The sequence below is a fragment of the Hippichthys cyanospilos genome, chromosome 16 (assembly GCF_059441005.1).
Source record: "Hippichthys cyanospilos isolate Australia breed blue-spotted pipefish chromosome 16, RoL_Hcya_1.0, whole genome shotgun sequence".
Taxonomy (NCBI): Eukaryota; Metazoa; Chordata; class Actinopteri; order Syngnathiformes; family Syngnathidae; genus Hippichthys; species Hippichthys cyanospilos.
This window is the reverse complement of record NC_142384.1, coordinates 16,937,010-16,956,936: the sequence shown is the minus strand read 5'-3', so window position 1 is coordinate 16,956,936 and position 19,927 is coordinate 16,937,010. Positions and strand designations below refer to the sequence as shown.

Sequence of the window (19,927 nt, the reverse complement as noted above, 5' to 3'; positions counted from 1 at the left end):
TCAATTAAACTTCATAAAATAGCCAGTGTTGTCCACCCCCCAATAAAAAATACAAAAAAACACGACAAGACAAAGGAAAAGGGCGCAGAAAACGAAAACATAAGCAAAATTCAAAGTTTGTTCAAATTAAAAAATGGCCCTGGTTTAGTTGGTAGGTTTAATTTCAACCGGGGGCGCTAACGAGTGGCACTACGAGAGAATGCGACGGCGAAGAAGAAGTCACTGATTATTTTTTTTTTCCCAACCCAGAATGCATCTGTGCGTTTCCCGCATCATTCCTTTGGAAGCTAAGATGGCGGACCGGCGTAGAAGGAGGAGGCGCGCGTCCCAGGACAGCGACGACGACGATGACGAGTCCGCTTCAGGCTCGGAGAGTCGGGATTCGGGGTCCCAGACAAGCAAGACCCGCGGCGGAAGAGAACCCGAACCGGCCGAGACCACTTCTGACCGTGTCGAGGCCAAGCAGGAAGTGCAGTCCGAGTGTGTGAGTACTGTTAGCTTCATGCTAACGTTAGAGCGCCCGCCAAGCGGCTTCCCTGCGACAAATGTCGTCATGGCGAAAGACAATGTTTCTTTCAAGTCCAATGCTCTAAATATGAGAAATTGTCGTTGTTCACGAGATTACGTGAGACGGTAAGCGTGTCACATGAAAGAAATCTCGAAGTGTACAATTATCCATCTTACTTTTGCGCGACTTCAAAAGCTTGTGCGTGACGTCACACTTTGTTTAGGACTCTCTTCAAGTTCAGAATTCCAGCTATCCTTTTTCCGAACTTCTGAACATGTCTCGAATTTAACAAATCTGCTTGGGCTACAAGGTAAAAGTTTCTAAGATTTCAAACGTCATGTGCTCTCAAAATCCATTTCTCCTATTGTTTTCGCTTAAAATTGGTCTAAATTTGTGACCTGAATGAAGTTTAACATTGACTTGTTTTGCTGATGTTTGCAATAAGATGTGAAAGATAGAACTGTGCACGATTTCCAAAATATCCCCATTACTGCTGCACCAAGTAGTGGTACAAATATCCTCTTGAGACCCAGCCTATTATGTAGCTATTTGTTTTTGCTCTATATCTTTTGATTAAATTAAGCTACTGTACTAAGTCCTAGTGTACTCAATCAAACATCAAATTTCTTTTAAAATGTGGCATTGGTCTTTTAACGTATCAGATATTTTTCAAACATCTAATTGTTGGTTTTTAAGCAAAACTTAGCGTGTTTTCTTTTTTACAGGAGAGTGAAGATGGAGTTGGAGAAGGTAAGATTTTATAGGTCATTCATTTATGCTTGTGTCACACTCGACATGTTACCCTCGCATGCACAATGCAGCCGTCCTCTCAGACTATGACAGCGCGGATCCAGAGGAAAATGCATCTCACTCTGAGGTAAAGTCACCCTCCGACACCAGCATGAGCATGAATGACTCTTGGGAAGTGCTAATTTCATCTTCGTGTAGGGTGCAGAGGAAGAGGAGGACGGCAATGGATATAGTGACGAAGAAGTTCCGGTGGCGGCCGGACAGTCTGAACTTGTCCTTCCGGCTGAACCGACGCCGGAAGAGGACGACGAAGATGTGAAAGAGAGGAGTACAGACGAGAAAGATTCAGAGGAAAAAGAAAAGTCGGCAGGGGAAAGGCAGAGCGGTGACGGTCAGGTTCGTGTTGTATGCTACGTATACAAGTGCATGTAAAAAGTAAATAACCTAGGTTGGGAATGGGTAGGCCCATGAATAGTTAAAATCCACACACACTAAATGATTAACATTTATTCACCCCAAAAAAATTATTTAAAAAATTTGCAATATACATGTTCTATGACAGTGGTTACCACCCGCACCCAAAAAAGAGAAACATAATCAGTGTAAATAAAATATTGTAAGGAATCAGAATATAGGTGACTCCACAGCTACATATGCAGGGCAGTATATACATGGGTGTACACCACACTCATGTGGTAGATCTATGTTGTCTTGGTGAATGATAATTGCGAGAGATAACGGCTAAAATATAAATTAATGCTTCATCTGTCGCTAAGATAAATAAAATTAATTTATGATTTTAAAAATGGATGTTTTCAAAATGAGCTAAATCATGAAATTGAGGTTTTGCACGAGTAGTAGAAAGCTGGCTTGTGGGGTTTACAATACTTACTAATTGAGCTGACAACATTTTGCACAGCATTTATTTGTGAATTTATTTGTTCAGGCGCTGTGTCTATGTCACGGGTCTCACTTTTCGCGGGAGTTTTTTAGTCGCTGTTCACCGTGAAAAATGAACCTTTAAATAAAGGTTTGTTTGGTTTAATTGTATAAAATTGATCAAAATCATGATCATTCAGAATGACTTGGAAAAAATAGATAGTTTAAATGTTTTCATTTAACCCCCCCCACACACACACACCCACACACACACACACACACAAGCTGTTCATGAATGGTTTATGAACAGCGACTTTTTTAGAATGTTGGCAATAGGTCAATTCAGAGATTGTAAGCTTGCTTAGATCCAATATCACAACTTCCCGTGACCTCCAGGAGTCCACCGTAGACCCCGAGACCAAAGCGGGAGGCCAGTCGGGCCAGAAGCTGGATGATGACGAGGACCGCAAAAACCCGGCTTACATCCCCCGGAAGGGTCTCTTCTTCGAGCACGACGTCAGAGGACACACCCAGGAGGAGGAGAGGTATCGGTATCTTAGTCGGCCATCTCCATTCGGCGATGGAGGTTTCACCTGGTTCCCTTGTGCCCTATCTAGGCCCAAAGGCAGGAACAGAAAACTGTGGAAGGACGAAGGGCGGTGGGAGCACGACAAGTTCCGCGAGGAGGAGCAAGCCCCAAAGAGTCGCGAGGAGCTCATAGCCAGCTACGGTTACGACATCCGCAACGGCGAGCGCGCCTTCGCACATCGGCGACCTCGGTGAGCCAGCGGAAAATGTTCTTCTGATTTCTTCTGAATTCTGATTTTTTTTAAAGTCAAAATGGTACTTTATAGTTTAAAAAAACGCACCTTCTGAGAATAGTCGGAATTTTGATTAATGTTGAAAAAAATGAAAGTAAATAAATTTAAGAATTTTGATTTTATGGTCAGAAATGGCTGTTTAAGTGACATTTGCTCGCAGCCCTCATTGTTCTCAAACTCTTACTTTCAAGTCAGAGATTTTGAGAAGTGAGAATCAGGCCATCTTTTTTCTTCACTGGTCCTAATCTTCCTCTGTATATTTTGTCGGGGTTCCGCGAGCTATAATAACCTTGCTTCACTCTAGCCCATCAAGACAAAACTCTTATTTCCTTTAGTTCGCCACATTTAGTTTTAAGTTGAGCTTAGTTTTAAGTGAAATGTATTTGTGCGTGCAGATCGTCCGCATCCCCGACTAGAGAGCAGCGATGGCGGGATGGAGGAGAGCGACCGCTGCGTTCCTGGCAGAGCAATCGGGGAGGAAGAGGAGGCGGCGGAGCTCCGGCCCGCGGCGGTCCTCCCCATCACATCTCTCCCGCCTCCATCCACCACACGTCCGGGCAGCGCAGCAACACTTCCCGCAGCCGACCCCCTCACTTCCCATCGCAGCAGCCCCAGTACGGGGCCAGCGAAATGCACGCTCCTCAGCTTCATCCGAGAGAAAGAGCGGGTGCGAAGGTTTCGCCTGAGTCGCTGGCGGAAAGGGGCGTGGCCAGCAGGGGGGGCCGCAGTGGTGGAGGGAGGGCGGCCGAAGACCCTTCAGTCAGTGAAGAAGACGGTCTCCAGAGTAGCGCAACACCATCCAGTCAACATGCGCCGTATCGGAGCGCGTCGCCTAGGAGGCAGCCGTCAGAACAGCGAGGGGCCTCAGCCCAGCCCCCCCACACATCGGCAACCCCCCGGGAACCATCCCCTCCTGCCGAGAGGCCCGTCGAGCGAAAGTCGTACTCGCTGGCCCGAAGGAGTCGCTCCCGACCGTCCGAGCTGGGCGGCAAACAGACGTCAGTTGAGGAGGCGGCGACGGCGACTGGGGCGGGAGCGAAAAACCCGGCGGTGGGAGGCGTGACCGAGATAGACCAGGACGTGGCTCGGCTCAGTCTGGTTTCCGGACAGACCTGGAACCAGGGACCCGCCTCCTACGTACACTCCGAGATGAGAGGTGAGACGTGAGATGACAAAACTTTTTACTTCGATTTGATGAATTCATATGTACGCTGCTTCTACCGATCGAAAGAAAACAACGGCTTCTATCACCTGGAAGCAAAAGCTTAAAATTGCCTGTCACGCATTCGTATATCATTCTGAGTGTTGGTACCCTGAAATAATGCCGGGTATCCCCCCCCCCTACCAATACATGATATCGACACGCCCATCTCTAATAACTAAGCAAAGCAGCTTTCTTTTTGTAGTACTTATCATATACTAGCTAACTCACTACGTTTCACCGAACTAAAAATATTTTAAACCTTTAAAAGCATTTCAAACCACTAGTTTAAGTGGTTTAATATGGTTTATTGCTATTTATTTATTTGCTCATGGATTGTAGCCTGCTGCTCGGGAAGTGAACAGAATAACCATTTCATTGTGTGGTATGATACTACACATTTGACAATGAAACTCTTGAATCTTGAACCTTTAAAAACTAAGAAATTAAAAGTAGCTCATTGAATTTAATATAAGAGAAACTTTTGTTGTCGTACACAGGCGTAAGCAGCGGAATGCACGTCCCCAGTGGACCACCGCCGGCATTCTCGGGTTTGGACGAGCTGTCGGGCGGCTCCAACCGGGCCAAGCGTTATTCGTCACAGCGACAGAGAGGTGTCGCAGAGGCCACGCCCCTCCACATGGGCGTCATGGAGGGACACTACTACGAGCCCAGTAAGGATTTTTTTTTCGCCTTTTGTAGTGGTGTTGAGTCGCGGATGAATTTAATTGATTGTGTCGCCATTGGGCAGTAACGTACCAGGGACCAATTTATGCGCACGGTGACGGCTCGGCCCCCATCCCCCCCCAAGGCATGCTTGTGCAGCCTGAGATGCACATCCCCCATCCAGGTAGATCTGAAATACAAACCTCAAGTCGGCCCTCTTTTTTTTTGGTAATATGTTAATTGTGCATATGGCCTCCCCAGGTCTCCATCCCCACCAATCTGGAGGCCCTATCGCAAACCCCGCCCTCTACGGAGGCCCGCCTGTACCTCTGTCACCAGGACAACCGCAGCAACTCCTGCCGCCTTTCTTCCCACCGCCAGCCGTCATGACCTTCCCTTACACTGCTATGTACCCGAGCCCTCAGGTCTGCCTGGAAACACCTCAAAATTGTCGATGTCCTTCATCAGAAATCCACAATGTGCCACTGTTTCCCGTGTGGTAGGGTCAATCGCAGGTGACGTACGGCGGCGTGACCTATTACGACACGGTGCAGCAACAGGCTCAGCCTAAACCTTCGCCGCCCCGCCGGACCTCCCAGCCCGTCACCATCAAGCCCCCCCCTCCCGAAGTGCCCTTTGCCTCTGAGTGAATCGCACCCACCTCCTTCCAGACTGAGGGCGCACACAAGCAGGTAAGCTCATTGTAATGATCAAGTCCTCATTGTTAATGATTGACAGTATTGGCGGTTTTCGAAACTTTGACTTTTTAACACCACAGTAAGCCGTCAAACCCTTATTTGTCAGGTCCGACGCGGTGCTTCAGTCCTACATGCGGTGTCCTTCTGGAACGGCGAGTCATGTGACCCTCAGCCTTTGCTGGATTCCATCTTTCAGCACGTCCAGCATGTGTGGGTGTCCGGGCGACTGTGGCGCTGCTTTATGAGGTAACGTGACCGTGTTACGCCAAGATGGCCGCTCATCCGTTGGCCTTCCTCCTGTTTGGCCCGCCCGTGACATTTGGGACAAAAAAAAAAAAAAAAGTTTGGACAAAATAGTTTTGAAGATTCCAATCTACTTGAGTTTGTGGCAACTTGGTGAAGAAAAAAAAATATGATGGCAAATATAGTCATTTGTTGTTTTTGTTCGTTTGTTGGTCACAGGCAAGTAAAGTTCTTGAACTTATATACTTTTATTTAGAACTGTTTAAAATGTCTTTTTTCATTTCTTGGAGTATTTTTTTGTTTGTTGTATTTTGTGTTCAGTGAAACTTTGACCCCCTCCAATAAAAAGAAAAAACTTCACCACTTTATTTCCACAATCTGCTGCCTTTAGCTCGCGGCTAATTTAGCTTTATTCAACAATCAAGAAAACATTCGCTTAGTGTCATCAGTATGTCTTAAAATTAAATGAAAACTTTATTTTTCTATAGGAAATTAATGTTTCCTTTCACGCGGTATCCGTTTTAACCCTTTAGTGGGCACAACGGCCGCTTTTCACCTATAATTTTAACAGGCAAAACGTCCAAATGTGTCCATAAGTTATTGCTGATATATTACCATACACTTAAAGGTACGTAAAACCTTGAAAATTCTTGCCTTATTAAGACTTAAAAATAAGAAAATATGTGCCTAATAAAGGCCGTTTTTGCCTGTTTAGACTATCGCCCAAAAGCGGCCGCTATGCCCAGTGAAGGGTTAAAAAAAAAAAAGTGCAGTGATTCTCTGGATCAACGGCATCTCTTATACGGTTAACTCAAATTTTTAATAAATAGTTCCATAAGGTTAACACAATATGAAGTCTTATATTTTTTAGCCATCACATAAAAAAGCAAATATTGATTTATTCATCAAATGCCAAATATTGGCCTTGATAATTGATCTATCAGAGTCAGTTCATGCCTACTTTTTGGTGGTTCTTTTGATGAGTCCTGACTTGGCATGTGGGACAAAAACTTTTGGAAAACTTTATTGTTCCACAGACCAACAAAGAGCAATAAATACAAGAAAGGAACTTTTGAACTGATGTTTAACACATTCAATGTTGAATACTTTATTAGCTACTGTAGCTAAAAATGTATATAATCCTTGTATTTTATTTCAAAAACAAACTTGGCACTTTTTGCCCTTCCGGGTAGTAACCTGTTGTCCTACTTAAACTACAATTCAGTTTGTACTGTATGGGTGCAATGCATCATGGGATATACTGTCTTTCTAGTGACCGCCATCTTTGACTACGTGGATACGTTGAAGGGGACAAAATGGCTGGTCACTATAACAGTGTCTTGGGAGCGATAAGTCACGTGGCAGCGCTGGCGTGGTTGTCCTGCACTTTGTGCGTGCGCGCGTGTTTCTTGAGCGAATCTCCGTCGCTGAAGGTGCGTCGACACACGGCGCACCTGTACGGCCGCTCGCCCGTGTGGATGCGAACGTGGCGCCGCAGGTTCCCCCTCTGACTGAAGCTCTTGGCGCAGAAAGCGCAACGGTGCGGGCGCTCGCCCGTGTGCGTGCGCACATGGCGCCGCAGGTCGGCCGATTGCGCGAAGGATTTGCAGCACCAGCTGCAGGCGTACGGCTTGCGCTTCTGCTCCAGGTGTAGCCGCAGACGGGCCGCCTGAGCGAAGACTTCGCCGCAGCGGGGGCACTCGTACACGACGACGCCCGCCGACGCTGCTGCTACCTCTCTAGACTGGCCTTAAAAAAAAAAAAAAAAGTCATGAATATTGGCATTAAAAACTCCCAACTGTTTACAATTTATGATCCTTGGTCTTGATAGTTTTTACCCTTTCTTTGTTCTTGCTGTCGCTCACTCGCCACGCCAATGGCTCGATCGTTTTTAGGCTTCCTCTGCGCTTGCTGGCACTCCCTCGCAGCGCTAACTTCAGTCTTGATCTCAGAGATCTGAACTTGCACACTGGCCACAGCGAATTCCGGGCAAATTTTGTGGGACGTGACCTTTGATTCGTTTTGTTCTCGTTTGATGACGGGAGGGGGCGGGGCCGGCGTGACCTCTCCTTTGAGCGTGGGGGCGGGAGCAACGAGAAGAGCCTTGGGAAGGGCTTCGTCCGGACGGGGGAGCGCCAAACCTGGATGTTTGGATGTGTTCGCTGGGGGCGTTGCGATACACGCCCTCTCTTGGTCAGAAGCTACGAGACGCTTGCTGGAACCTGAAAGCACCGATCCAATTTCAAATGTTTTGCTTAAACTGACGTCATGTCCCAAAACAACAACATGAGTCACGTGGAGCTTTCTTGTTAAAATTTGATAATTTGACAACAAATGGGATTTTTTTTTTAACGGTCGCCGAATGAAAGGTCCTGAGTGCAACTTGACAACTAACACGATTAACGTTACATTTAGGCCGCGGTTTGTATGTAAATCTCTGGCAAAGACTAAAGTTCTCCCATCGGGAGCGGGCTTCAAGCGCTAGCAAGATGCCCTTGCGGCGGACTTACCAGGGGGCTGCGTCCGGGCCTGAAGCTCGTCAGGCGGCCTGAGGAAGTCGCCGAGCTGCCGCCGCAGGCTCTCGTTCTCCAGCCGCGTCCGGAGCGTCTCCTCCCGGTACTCGCTCACCGCGTTCTCCACCACACACACGATGTCCCGAACCACCTGCATGAGCCGCTCCGTCAGATAGCCGCTCAGCATGTCTGCTTGAATAGCTTGGCCGATTTGGCTCATCTTTGTTGACTCTAAGCGTTCGTCGGCACGGAAACGACCGCATAACACACCGGAAGTTGATGCTTTCAGCTGCATTTTCAAAGTGTACATTTCCCAAACAAAACAAACGTTTTAGTGATGTTCAATTAGTGTGAGATTTGGAAAAAGAACAAAAAAAAAAGGTTGATTTTTTCTTCTTAAAAAAATGCCAGAATTAAAATGAATTATTTTTTTTCTCTTTAGTAATCTGTAGTGCAACATGTCAAAAAACGTATTCGATAGTTTAAACTTTTATCTCCAAAAACAAAACAGTATATTTTTCGAGAGTAAAATGCGAAAATCATTCGTGTAGTTTTGCGTACCGGAAGTTGTCATCTTACAGCATTTGTAATACTGGCCACACGATGGCGACAACGTTTATACTTTCATTTGTATTTTTTCCACACAATTGCATCAAGGAAACGCATGCGCAATGCCATTTTGTTGCATTATGGGAAAATGCTATGTTTTTAGCATTTCGCAAAGGCTGGTCCTTGAAAGGAGCATCCGTATGAATCTCAAGTTGAGAGAGACGGCACGTGTGCTTGTAACAGCCACTGTGCTACGCAATATTTCTGTGCTTCGCAGTGGACATATTTCGACGGACGCACACGAAATTGTTAAGAAGGCGTCTCTCTATATACACGTAAGTTACGCTCAAAAAATTAAGTTTGGAAAGTTTTTTTGTCGCATGAGTACACTATTTTTTTTCCCTATAGATTAGTTTTGAGCCTTTTGGACCACCGTTGTTTACCGTGCAATGCGGAAGTGGGTTAGAACAATTATTATACCGGCAATTTCGAATCTTAGTTACTTTTACTAAAAAGGGTAAATGTTTTACCTTCCACAGAAACAAAAGTTACAAAAACCTGATTAAATAAACAACACAATAAGAAGAAACGTTAATGTTGAACACAAGTGACAATTCAGGTGTCAAGGAATGTCACGGGTATAAAAATGTACGTGTTAACATTACTTTGCATTTACACAATTCAAATTGTGATGAAGTCATATTCCTGTTCTTTTTGCAAGTGGCCCTACTGCCTCAAACGATGCTCTTACTGCAACTTTAATAAGTACATCTCCAAAAGTGATAACAATCACATTGTGAGCCAGTGTCTTCAGCGGGAGGTGGAGACGCTCCTGGAGCTCAGTCAGGTGACCTGGTAGGCTCATTCCTCACATCATACATAAACGCCACACTCGCTTTAGTCATTTACACCTGCTTTCTCCTTGCAGTGTCACCTCTGTGTTTTTCGGCGGCGGAACTCCAAGCCTGGCGCATCCCTCCACTGTTTCGGAAATCTTGGAAACTGTGTCCAGGCGGACGAGTCTGGCAGATCAGGCCGAAGTCTCTCTTGAAGTCAATCCCACTCCGGAGGGGAGGAGGAAATTGAAGGATTTTAGCCACGCTGGGGTCACCCGTTTCTCCATAGGTGTCCAGGTAAATGCTGTTGTTTCAATATGTCATCTATTTATAGATTTTTTTTCCATTTAGAAGAACAAAAAATACAAAATACCACTACACGCCACAAGATGAAGCCAAAGGCTTGAGTAATAGAAAAGTAGTTCTTTTGCACCATCTTACAATACACAAGAGTGAGTTAAGGCCCTTATCATATACAAAATCGGGAATCACTAACCTTACAAAAAAAAAATCAATTGCACAAAATCCAAATATGACAATTCTCTATCCAGTCCCTGCAGGATGACGATCTAACAAAGCTGGGCCGAGACCACAGCGCCCTTCAGGCCCTGAGAACCGTCGAGGAGGCGCGCAGATTGCGCCCGGGGAAGGTTTCCGTAGACATCATGTTTGGGCGGCCCGGGCAGAACACATCGTCCTGGGAGGCGGAGCTATCCGAGCTGTTGCGAGACTGCGACGACCACGTTTCCCTGTACCAGCTGACGCCTGAGCGTGGCACTCGGCTGTTTAAACAGGTAAAAGACGGCAAAGTGGAGTTGCCCGGCGACCACGAGATGGCAGAAATGTACAAAAGCGCCAGGAGGATGCTGCGCCATCACGGATTTGAGCAGTATGAAGTATCCAACTTTGCCAGAAATGTAAGTTAAGTCAAAACAACGAAATGATCCCAAATCATTAAACAGTCATGATGCAACATTTAGTTGACAACTAATCTATTACTAAAATAATGGCTAATTATTTTTGGCATTGGATTAATCATGGAAAGACCTAAAATTGTCTGAATGTTCTGAATTTCAGGCCCTCGACTGGAAATACTCTCACATTTCTTTTGTTCTTTTTGAAAGGAAACTGATCATGTTGAAACGATACATTAGAGCTGTATTGTTTTTTTTTTTTTTTTTTTTTAAGGATCGATAGCGATATCAATCAAAAATATTCAAAGAAGGCGACAGCTGATATTTAGTGAGGATATACAGAAAATATAGAAAAATATTGGTATTAACAATTTTTCAAATGCCACCTCTTGGTTGAAATTTTATTTTTTTAAATGATCAACTTTTCAGATTGACTTAATTTTTATGTTTTTAAAAGACATTCTAAACAATGTATATTTTTGCTAACATGTATGCATTTTGTTGTAAAACTATCATGAAAGTTCAGGGTTCTCCCGGGCTCAGTATGTTTAATTTATACTTAAATGAAAACTAAAACTAGTAAATAGCGCACAACATTTCAAAATAAGAGCAATGTTAACATTTCATTGATCTTTGTTTTCATTTCAGATAAACAAAAAATTCCAAAGTGTTCCCACGGTCAGCAGTCCCTTACACTGAATGCAATAAAAAATACCTGATAATATACCAAAATATTTTCCATTCCTTGTCTTTAACTCGATCAATGCATGCTAATTTATTACCTAACAAAACAGATACTGTCATTGAACACTTGGACTTGAATGTCTGGACTCTGTAAAATACATCTTTGGGATTGAATGAGTTCATAACCTCATTTGCGGCACGAATTCATAACAACACCCTAAGTATCAAGAATCATGGCACACATTACTTGTCTTGCTGAAATGAGGCCGTTGCCCTGTCTCATCCAAGTGACAAAGCGTGAATCATGCTCGATATACTACCGGGCTTTTAGCCAGTCTGGCTTTTGTTTCCATGGCAACCAACTGACCCTTGCGAGATGTTTTTCTCGCTGAGTGTGGAGGGAAAAGAAAACAACAAAAAGCAAGCGCTTATAATGTCGTTACGTGTTGCATGGGCACACGTAAAAACAATTTAGACCACTTAACCGAGCATTCGAGTTTTGTAATCCATTTATTTGACTTTTTTTCTGCAGAATGCAGTGAGCCATCATAACATGAGCTACTGGAAGGGAAAACAGTACATCGGCGTTGGTCCAGGTAACCTATTTTACATTTGTAAAAAGTTATTATCGCTATCATTTTTTTGATAGCTAAATCTTTTTTGTTGGTCAAATAATACTTTAAAAAAATCGTTTTGCCACATGCTGTCAATCGAAGATGACATCGCATATGCTGTGCGTGTGAACATCACACGAGCAACAGGTGAGCTGTGATTGGCCGACACCCAAGCCTTGAGCACTGGTGACGTAATCTTCCGTCAACAGCATGTGGAAAAATATTGTTTTTTTAAAAGATATTTAATAAAATTTAGTTATCGCATGAATTATGGACAAAATGTTTTTTTTGTTTTGTTTTGTTTTGTTTTTACCGCTGAAAACAGCAAAATAAAAGGCCTACAAAATCTTTCCCACAACAGGAGCGCACGGGCGCTTTGTTCCTCTCGGGGAGGGAGGCGTGCAGCGAGAGGCCCGCACCCAGACATTGGAACCCGACGCGTGGATCCGCGAGGTCCGGCGGCGCGGACACGGGACTCGCAGAAGGATTCCGCTGGGACATCTTGAACTGTGAGCGTCTGCCCGCGACACGTGAATTGTAACTAGAAAACAGCAGCTGACAAAGAGCTGCGCATGTGCGTGTCCCTTCAGTCATGCTGTCCATGTGAAAGAATGTATCAGCACCTTGACATGTCCTTGTCATTTCCGAACCAAAGTCACTGTTCTCGCTGTTTGGCAGATTGGAGGAGGTGTTGCTGATGGGATTGAGAATGGCACGAGGTATTACGCACAAGGTGATGGACAAAAAAATAACAGCAAAAACGGCATCGTATGCCACAGGGGCAATTTCATGTTTTTTCATGGTTGGTTTATGCCAGGTGTGGGCAAACTTTTTCACTCGAGCGCTTGCAAAGGCTTCTAAAACTGAACGAAAGGGAGCAGATGGGCGGAGTGCTTTGATAGTACATTAGTCATAAATTAATTCAATAATGGGGGAAAATTGGGGATATCTAGAAAATTTCAACAGAAAATCAAAAGCAGTTTTTCAAGTTCCATGTATTTAAATATTTATTGAGATTTAGAACAATTCTGAAAATACAACAGAGTGCATCTAAGTGCCTGAAATTAAAACAAAAAGGGGGGGGGGGGGGATTCTTTATTGCAATTACACTTCACATGACAAAAACAAAACATTTCCCCTGGGGTAATTCGCACCCCCCGATATTTCCACTCGAGATGTCAAAAGGCTTAAAAGCTTTTAACTCAGCAGAAGTTGGGCCATAAAATCACATGTGATGCAAAAGGCCCCATGACTCAACATTTTGCTTCATAAAACAACGTTTCCACGATGTCATTTGAAACGTTGTGGCTTTTGACAGCACTGGCAGCTGTTCAGTCCCCAGCTGGCCCTCGGCGAAATCTTCGGGTCTTCCGCTGACGTCCGAGAGTTCCTCGGCTGCGGCCAGCTGACCCTGGATGACGAGTAAGGACCACGGGAAATTATTGTTTCACATCCGTGCCGGAATCGCGTCACGTGCTTGTTTTTTTTTATTTTTTTTTACTTTTTGCTTTTAGAGGACTGCGCTGCTCGTGGGATGGTCTGGCGCTGCTGGACGCCATGCTGCCGGCTCTGCTGCTAGAACTGCAGCAAAAAATCCAGCCCACACCACCTAGATGATGGTAGCGTCAAAAATGACGTTCATTTGACTCTGGTATCTAATCAATTCAGGTGTTTAGTACCTGAAATAGTCAATTACTTTTGTACATAAATTACTCAACTGTTTTCAGCAGTAATAAATACTGTAGTTGATTAGTTAGGAAAGTAGTACCGTATTTTCCGCGCTACAAGGCGCACCGGATTATAAGGCGCACCCTCAATTAATGACATATTTTAAAACCGTTTCCATATCTAAGGTGCACCCTCAATTAATGACATATTTTAAAACTTTTTCAATCACAATATAGTAATACTCAAAGTTATAACAATAATGACTCCAATAATAAACTCTCAATAGCATAACTCAAGGTCAATATGAGCAACCTTGTTCAACTGTAAACACACAAAAGAAACAGGTAAAGCTTACTTTATCACTTCATTCCCCATCTTCTCAATATTGAGCCATACATAAGGCGCACCTGATTATAAGGCGCACCATCGGCTTTTTAAATAAAAATAAGGCTTTTGGGTGCGCCTTATAGTGCGGAAAATACGGTAATCAATTACGCTAGGTAAATGCACTTAACTCATCCAGTCCCAATTTTAGACCCTCCTCAAGCCCAAGACAAAAAAGTGACAAAATATAAAGAAATAATTCACCCTTTAGTTGCGCTTCCCGTCACGGAAGAATCCAGCCGAGACTAGATTCCATTCATTTTCGAGATACGTGCTTATTCTCGGAAATGCTTCAACAAGAGAATCCATTTTGTCACGTTTTAGCATGCGTTGATGTCGCAGAGGCCTGCGTACTGACCATCTCGTTACGTTGCACCCATAGAAAACGTGCAGACACTTAGGGAAGAATCGCGATCGAATGCAACCGCCCGGTTGTCACGTTTCATGGATTGGCGCGCCCGAGCCCTCCAAAACGTCCCGATCGCCATTTGAATAAGTGCGTTACGAATTCAAAGAACAGGGGCGCAAACCAGGAGCGGGGACCTTAGAAACATTTCGATCTAATGAGAACATTTGCCGCATTTGAATAACAAGCGCTCGGCTCTCTTGTGACGCACGGTAGTGTTGGTCGAATATATTGATTTTTTTTCTCTTCATTATACCTATGTAATAACCGCCTTTTATTCATACAGGGTCGCTTCATTGTACCTCCTAATGAGGTCATCTCGAAAGGAAAAAAAAAACAAAAGCTCACTATTACTTACCAATGCTTATTGTTGTGGTCATTTGCACTTTTATGCAACTGATCTGCATTACACTGACAACTCTTTCGATCGTTTCATATATTTCATGATTGATCGCATCGTATATACGTATATGTAGTTGGCACATCCATCTTTTCTTCTGTATTCCGTATTTTTATTAGGCCTGCAAATAATGATAATTTCAATAAGATATTAAGCAGATAGTTTTTTTCGATTAACTCTTTCATTAGCAGTTAAATTCAGACACTCCTTTACCCTCATTTTTGATTCAAAATATTGTCAATAAGTACTTGGTTTTGAATGTCTATACTCTAAAGACGGAAAACTGTATCTTTGGGATTGAATGAGTTGGGTAATTCATCTGAATAAAAAGAAAAAAAAAGGTGCTATTCAGAAACAGAATAAAAGTTGAAAACAGACATTTATTCGAAGACTTGTTTTACTCCAAAATAAATCCCGTTCAAATTACAATTGATTTTGAAGTCACCAGTCGTAACTCGTGCGAAAAATAGCTATTGATAGCTTATGCATAAATGACACAATCAACTCTAGCGGTTTGTAATTATTCCGATTTAGCTACGATTCAAATGATGTATTTTTCAAACGGCCAATTCAACAAATTCTTTATATACGTGTCTTTGTTTGTTTATGCGCAGGTGTGTTATGAGTTCCCATCTTTCGCGGTACAGCCGACGCGTACGTAACGAGGTGTCCTTGGAGCGCGTCCCGCCGTGGGTGAGTAGTCACGTGGTCCCAGCTCGTCCACGCCACTCATCCTTTGCAGGCGTAGGCGCCGTTGAGCGCGCTGGCAACATATCTGGCGTCTGACAATACCAAGGGATGCTTAAGGACCTTTTATGTGACTCATTCCGTCTTCCTACGAACACTCGCGCGCACTCCATGAGCTGTTTTTGCATCGGTGCCTGGAAACAGCTGAGTCGGTACCAGCTCTGGACCTTTATATGGAATCGGCGTCATGAATGTAGTCAGGAGGGTTTTATTTTAGCAAGCTGACATTTTACTTTTGACTGTTGTGGGTCAAACTGACCCATTTGATAATTACACATGCTGACCCGGGGCGTTAATACTGTCGCACAGAAACAAACAAAACACGCAGGTCTCAATGAAGTGTTGTCTTTGTGACTTTGCGAGTGGGGTTTCTTTGCACAGAAATAAATCCGTGTTGACCCACAGACACGATGATCATAAATCACTCATGAAAACAAAATATTTCATTGGATGATGCACTGCATTTGTTTGACCGAATCGGCCCGGGTCAAAATGACCTAAGAATATTACCGGTGTTTCTGAAGGTTTTAGATCATTTCACATGAGCCAGGGTCATATTGCCCCCGGATGTTAATGCTATCAAAGACAAACGAGCGTAACGCACAGGTAGAAATTGAGTATTGCCTTTTTTTGTACTTTGTGAGTGCTTTTCCAACCAAAACACAGATTGTTGCGACGCTGTTGATGAATCCACACTCCTCCGGGTCATAACTGTCGTTCTTGAGAGAAGCACATGAATCACGGTTTAAAACCAAAAATTGGATTTGGATTATACGCTTGTCAGACATGTTCGTCCGACTAAATGTGCCCCGGGGACATGACTGCTGTTCCTTGCAAAAGAAAAAAATAAAGCCGCCGCAAGGGATTTTCTTTGTTTTTATTCGTAGCGTGTTCAAGAAACATTTACATTCATTGTCATGTTTTTTTTTTCAAGCGGAGGCGGAATGTACAAAAAGTACGAAGGCACCGGTCCAGCCGGGTGCGACGCAGAGTATAACTCCTTACACGATACGGCATTGCGGCATACTACCGCAATGGGTTTTCCGCAGAGAGGCCCGGCGATTCATTGAATCGGACACCTCTCGGCTCTGTTGGCTCTGGCGCCCGATCCGAGCACCAGCCGCAGGTCGCTGCCGAAACTGGGCCGCCGGGCCAGGGTGTCCACGGCGGCGCAGGGGGCCACCTCCCCCCCGCGGTTGCGTCCGCGGCCGGGCCGGCGCAGCGACTCATAGGTCACCATGGAGACCAGCCGGTGGCGCGACGGCGCCGTCTCGTAGGGCAGGCCGCCGATGGCCGCCAGCTCTCCGAACGCGGCCTCCAGCGCCGTGCCCAGCTTGGCCGAGGTCTCGAAGAAAGCCGCGTCCCGGCCCAGGGCCCGGCTCGCGTCGGACCGACTGACCGCCCTGTGAGCTTCCAGGTCCGCTTTGTTGCCGCAAACCACCGCCGGCAACCGAGACGGACCTTTGGGCCCCGCCAACTTTGCCTTGGCTGCTCTGATCTCGCCGAGCAGCTCGCAGACTTCACCGAAGGACTCTCGGTCGTCCAACCCGAAGACGAGCAGGAAGATGTCACCTGGAAAAAAATGAGGCAAATTTGGCATCATTAGCATCATTTTTTTTTTAGAATTACGACTTTCAATCCCAAGTACTTATATATCGATTTAGTTATTTATTTTTCAAATGTTAGCGTTTGGCTAAAAGAGCATCTTAAGGCTAGCACTTGATGAATTAAGTAGTAAAGAAATTACTTGTAGGAAATAAATACTAATCACAGCAATCAGGAGGAGAAGAGTTTAAAAATAGGCCTTAAACTTATCATCTTGTTAGCCCGTCTGTGGCATTCTGCATTGTACCTTAGCATTAGGCTAACGGGCTTTCCTTTTCTTTTTTTTTAATTGTCATTGTATTTTTTCAACCCATTCAATCCCGAAGACATACTTTTACATTTTTTAAGAATGCAGACGTTATATCCCGGGCCGTCGTTTATATCATTTTCAGTTTCTTTTTCAAGTGTTTGGCTAAAAGGCCATTAAAATTGGCTGGTTCATAATGAATCAGTAATCAATGACTTCAAAGTAACCAATTATTTAATGAACTTGGTAATCGGGGTGAGAACTACTGGCTTAAACAATGATTTATTTTATCGGTTTTAAAAACAGTATATAAAGTCGTCTGTATAGGTCACCCGTCAGTATGGACAGCCGCCGCTTCGCCGGGAAGGTTCTTTCCCTGGCGGCGTCCAGGACGTCCACCTGGTACGCCTCGGCCCCCACACGAAACAGCTTCCTGTGAAAGTCCTCGGCGGTGGCCTCGTACGTCTCTCGGAAGTCCTCCCCCAGGAAGCGCCTGACCAAGTTGGTCTTGCCCACGCCGGGCGCGCCCAGCACCACGATCCTGTGGCAGTTCCTGGGCTTGATGGCACCGGGCGCCGGGGCGCATCTGCCGACCTCGCCGCCGGCGGGGACGCGCGCGTCCTCTCGCGTCCCTCTCTTGTCCTGCCTCAATCGGCTTTTGACCGTTTCCAGGAGACCCGTGGACACTTTTGGGTGCTTCTGCTGCTGCGCCGGGTGAGGATGCCCCCCCAGGGGGCCGAACATTTCCAGGACCCCGTCGACGGGAAGGGACAACCTCTCGGAGGTGCTCATCTTCGCCTCGGTTCAGTCCTCATGGATAGCAGGATGTCTGAGCCCGCCTCGCTCGTGCGGCCATGTGCGCTCCGAGCGGAACCCGGCGCGCATTTTTTATACACCCACGCCGAGCGTGCGCTCTGCGTCATCCGCTTGCATCCAGGGAGCGCCTTCCTTTTTTAGAAGCGGCCCCCTCCCTCCTCCAATTAGATCGGACTCGAAGCTGCCTCGCTTTGTGTCATCCCCGTCCCGAAAAGTGCTCGCCGGATCGATAGGCTGGGATCATCGCCGGCATCCTTTGTCGTCACGGTTACGGGAAGGATGAGAATTCTCAGCTGCGTCCTTTTCGTTTTCTCCCTCTCTCTCTCTCTTCGTCTTGACGTTTGGATGTTTGCTTTTTTGGCGTATTTCGGCGTACGGCGGATCACTATACAAATGCAATCTGTTGATAAACGATGACAGACAAGATGTTTGGAGAAACGCTTTCTCCCATAGGAAATCATGCGGGGTGAAATTATTAGCCCCTGGCCGTCGTAAATCCTTTAATAGCTTCACAGCCGATGTTTGTAATTGTCTCTTACGTTTGTTGTGACGCCAAAAATGTTTACGGGTAAACGTGGCACGATTAACGGTCGTGGAAACGTAAATCTTAAAAAAAATCATGAAAACAACAAAACCCAAATGTTTTTTTTTTCTGAAAACAGTGCGGTTTTCTTTTCAAATTGAAAGCAAATGAATCGGAACAGGGAGCAACTTGTTGCCAGATGACTCTTCATCACTTATTTTGTTAAATTTTATACACATGATTTCATCCGGATAGTAACACTTGAAGCCAGTTCACAATTTTAATACGCAAATGTTTTTTTTTTTTTATAAATGGGGGTGCGTGAGATTCCTCTAGGGTTTCTACAGATATCGGCGCATCTGATTTAATACTTTTTAATGCCGGGACAGGAACAGTCCATTTTCTTTTCAAATTAAGAGCAAATGAGTTGGAACAAGAAGCAACTTACTACTTAGTTGTCTTGCCTTTTATTTTGTAAAGTTTTTTTGGACGGTTTGTCATTAACCACGCACATTTACACTAACTGATCATTGGACACCACATATCACCTACAGCTGCAGAATAAAACACACATAGGGATAACGCTAGACTACGGGACCGGCTTGAAAGCGGCTCTGGATCTTCACCTCTGATTCGCTTTATAAATTTTGATCAAATTCCAAAACGCATCCAAAATATTAGAAAATAGACACACTGGTGAGCTGCCAAGTTTTTTTTTTGTTTGTTTTCTGTAGCTCTAGAATGTGCACGCGTATCTAATGTCATGATCCGACGCCCCCCCCATACCTCCCCCAATTTGTTCCCCTGCAGCGATCACGAACTGCAGAGAAACAGCTCACTCACCGCACTATGATTCACTCGATGGGATTTTTTTCCTCAGGATTTTTTTTTTTTTACACCCAGCGTCACAGCGGCGCCATTATTTATTCATGAAGCCATTGTTGCATTATATTGTAACTCAGAAGAACACCTTAGAAAACGTCATTTAGTTTCCACAAAGTGATTGACAGTTTCCTCCCCTTTCAGAATAAGATCAATCATTTCAAAAGTTTTTTATTGTTAGTATTATCTATGATATGTACAGCGCAGTTGTGGAATATTCAATAAGGGAAGTAAGGCCAAACGTGTGACTTTGCAAAAGTGCGCACACCCTCTTGTAACCGGGAGTGTGGCTGTGTTTGGAATTCGCTGGTCAAGTTCAAACTCGTGTTAAATAGATCAGAGCACAACTTGAAATTTGCCTCTGTCAAATATA

At 44.8% G+C, this 19,927-nt stretch overlaps 4 protein-coding genes across 6 annotated transcripts; 2 read left to right on the top strand and 2 right to left on the bottom strand.

Moving 5' to 3' along the window:
• The first annotated feature begins 274 nt into the window (after nt 1-274).
• On the top strand, nt 275-6,126 carry casc3 (casc3 exon junction complex subunit). Its single transcript, XM_088437782.1, has 12 exons — nt 275-484; nt 1,234-1,258; nt 1,330-1,385; nt 1,457-1,654; nt 2,534-2,682; nt 2,755-2,916; nt 3,354-4,114; nt 4,660-4,833; nt 4,911-5,009; nt 5,087-5,250; nt 5,329-5,517; nt 5,630-6,126. The coding sequence occupies exons 1-11, from the start codon at nt 293-295 to the stop codon at nt 5,473-5,475; spliced, it is 2,127 nt and encodes a 708-aa protein (XP_088293908.1). The 5' UTR covers nt 275-292; the 3' UTR covers nt 5,476-5,517; nt 5,630-6,126.
• Nucleotides 6,127-6,130: 4 nt separating this feature from the next.
• On the bottom strand, nt 6,131-8,533 carry LOC148411008 (uncharacterized). The gene is made up of 3 exons (XM_088437783.1): nt 8,277-8,533; nt 7,605-7,988; nt 6,131-7,515 (listed from the first exon to the last, which is right to left on the bottom strand). The coding sequence occupies exons 1-3, from the start codon at nt 8,497-8,499 to the stop codon at nt 7,121-7,123; spliced, it is 1,002 nt and encodes a 333-aa protein (XP_088293909.1). The 5' UTR covers nt 8,500-8,533; the 3' UTR covers nt 6,131-7,120.
• A 451-nt stretch (nt 8,534-8,984) lies between these two features.
• Nucleotides 8,985-16,346, top strand: rsad1 (radical S-adenosyl methionine domain containing 1). Of its 3 annotated transcripts, XM_088436364.1 has the most exons (11): nt 9,117-9,163; nt 9,368-9,476; nt 9,550-9,683; nt 9,757-9,961; nt 10,216-10,581; nt 11,795-11,858; nt 12,238-12,385; nt 12,555-12,609; nt 13,195-13,298; nt 13,391-13,495; nt 15,349-16,346. In XM_088436364.1, exons 2-10 carry the CDS (start codon nt 9,423-9,425, stop codon nt 13,491-13,493), a joined length of 1,233 nt encoding a protein of 410 aa, XP_088292490.1. In that variant the 5' UTR covers nt 9,117-9,163; nt 9,368-9,422; the 3' UTR covers nt 13,494-13,495; nt 15,349-16,346. The 3 variants fall into 3 exon arrangements, with proteins under 3 accessions (XP_088292488.1, XP_088292489.1, XP_088292490.1); XM_088436362.1 differs by lacking the exon at nt 9,368-9,476 and having other exon boundaries at nt 8,985-9,163; XM_088436363.1 differs by lacking the exon at nt 9,368-9,476 and having other exon boundaries at nt 8,985-9,163; nt 13,391-13,527.
• Nucleotides 16,273-18,352, bottom strand: rasd2a (RASD family member 2a). Its single transcript, XM_088436365.1, has 2 exons — nt 17,666-18,352; nt 16,273-17,053 (listed from the first exon to the last, which is right to left on the bottom strand). The coding sequence occupies exons 1-2, from the start codon at nt 18,123-18,125 to the stop codon at nt 16,545-16,547; spliced, it is 969 nt and encodes a 322-aa protein (XP_088292491.1). The 5' UTR covers nt 18,126-18,352; the 3' UTR covers nt 16,273-16,544.
• Nucleotides 18,353-19,927: the final 1,575 nt, after the last annotated feature.

What these genes read in the sequence shown, in the direction of transcription:
- casc3 (XM_088437782.1), top strand. Translation starts at nt 293, where the DNA reads ATGGCGGACCGGCGTAGAAGGAGGAGGCGCGCGTCCCAGGACAGCGAC. An exon ending in AAAATGCATCTCACTCTGAG is followed by an intron (nt 1,386 to 1,456) that starts GTAAAGTCACCC and finishes ATCTTCGTGTAG; the next exon opens with GGTGCAGAGGAAGAGGAGGA. An exon ending in CTATGTACCCGAGCCCTCAG is followed by an intron (nt 5,251 to 5,328) that starts GTCTGCCTGGAA and finishes CCCGTGTGGTAG; the next exon opens with GGTCAATCGCAGGTGACGTA.
- LOC148411008 (XM_088437783.1), bottom strand. Translation starts at nt 8,499, where the DNA reads ATGAGCCAAATCGGCCAAGCTATTCAAGCAGACATGCTGAGCGGCTAT. An exon ending in GGCCCGGACGCAGCCCCCTG is followed by an intron (nt 7,989 to 8,276) that starts GTAAGTCCGCCG and finishes CGGTGCTTTCAG; the next exon opens with GTTCCAGCAAGCGTCTCGTA. An exon ending in ACAGCAAGAACAAAGAAAGG is followed by an intron (nt 7,516 to 7,604) that starts GTAAAAACTATC and finishes TTTTTTTTTAAG; the next exon opens with GCCAGTCTAGAGAGGTAGCA.
- rsad1 (XM_088436362.1), top strand. Translation starts at nt 9,029, where the DNA reads ATGAATCTCAAGTTGAGAGAGACGGCACGTGTGCTTGTAACAGCCACT. An exon ending in GTACATCGGCGTTGGTCCAG is followed by an intron (nt 11,859 to 12,237) that starts GTAACCTATTTT and finishes TTCCCACAACAG; the next exon opens with GAGCGCACGGGCGCTTTGTT. An exon ending in CAGCTGACCCTGGATGACGA is followed by an intron (nt 13,299 to 13,390) that starts GTAAGGACCACG and finishes TTTTGCTTTTAG; the next exon opens with AGGACTGCGCTGCTCGTGGG.
- rasd2a (XM_088436365.1), bottom strand. Translation starts at nt 18,125, where the DNA reads ATGAGCACCTCCGAGAGGTTGTCCCTTCCCGTCGACGGGGTCCTGGAA. An exon ending in GCGGCTGTCCATACTGACGG is followed by an intron (nt 17,054 to 17,665) that starts GTGACCTATACA and finishes ATTTTTTTCCAG; the next exon opens with GTGACATCTTCCTGCTCGTC.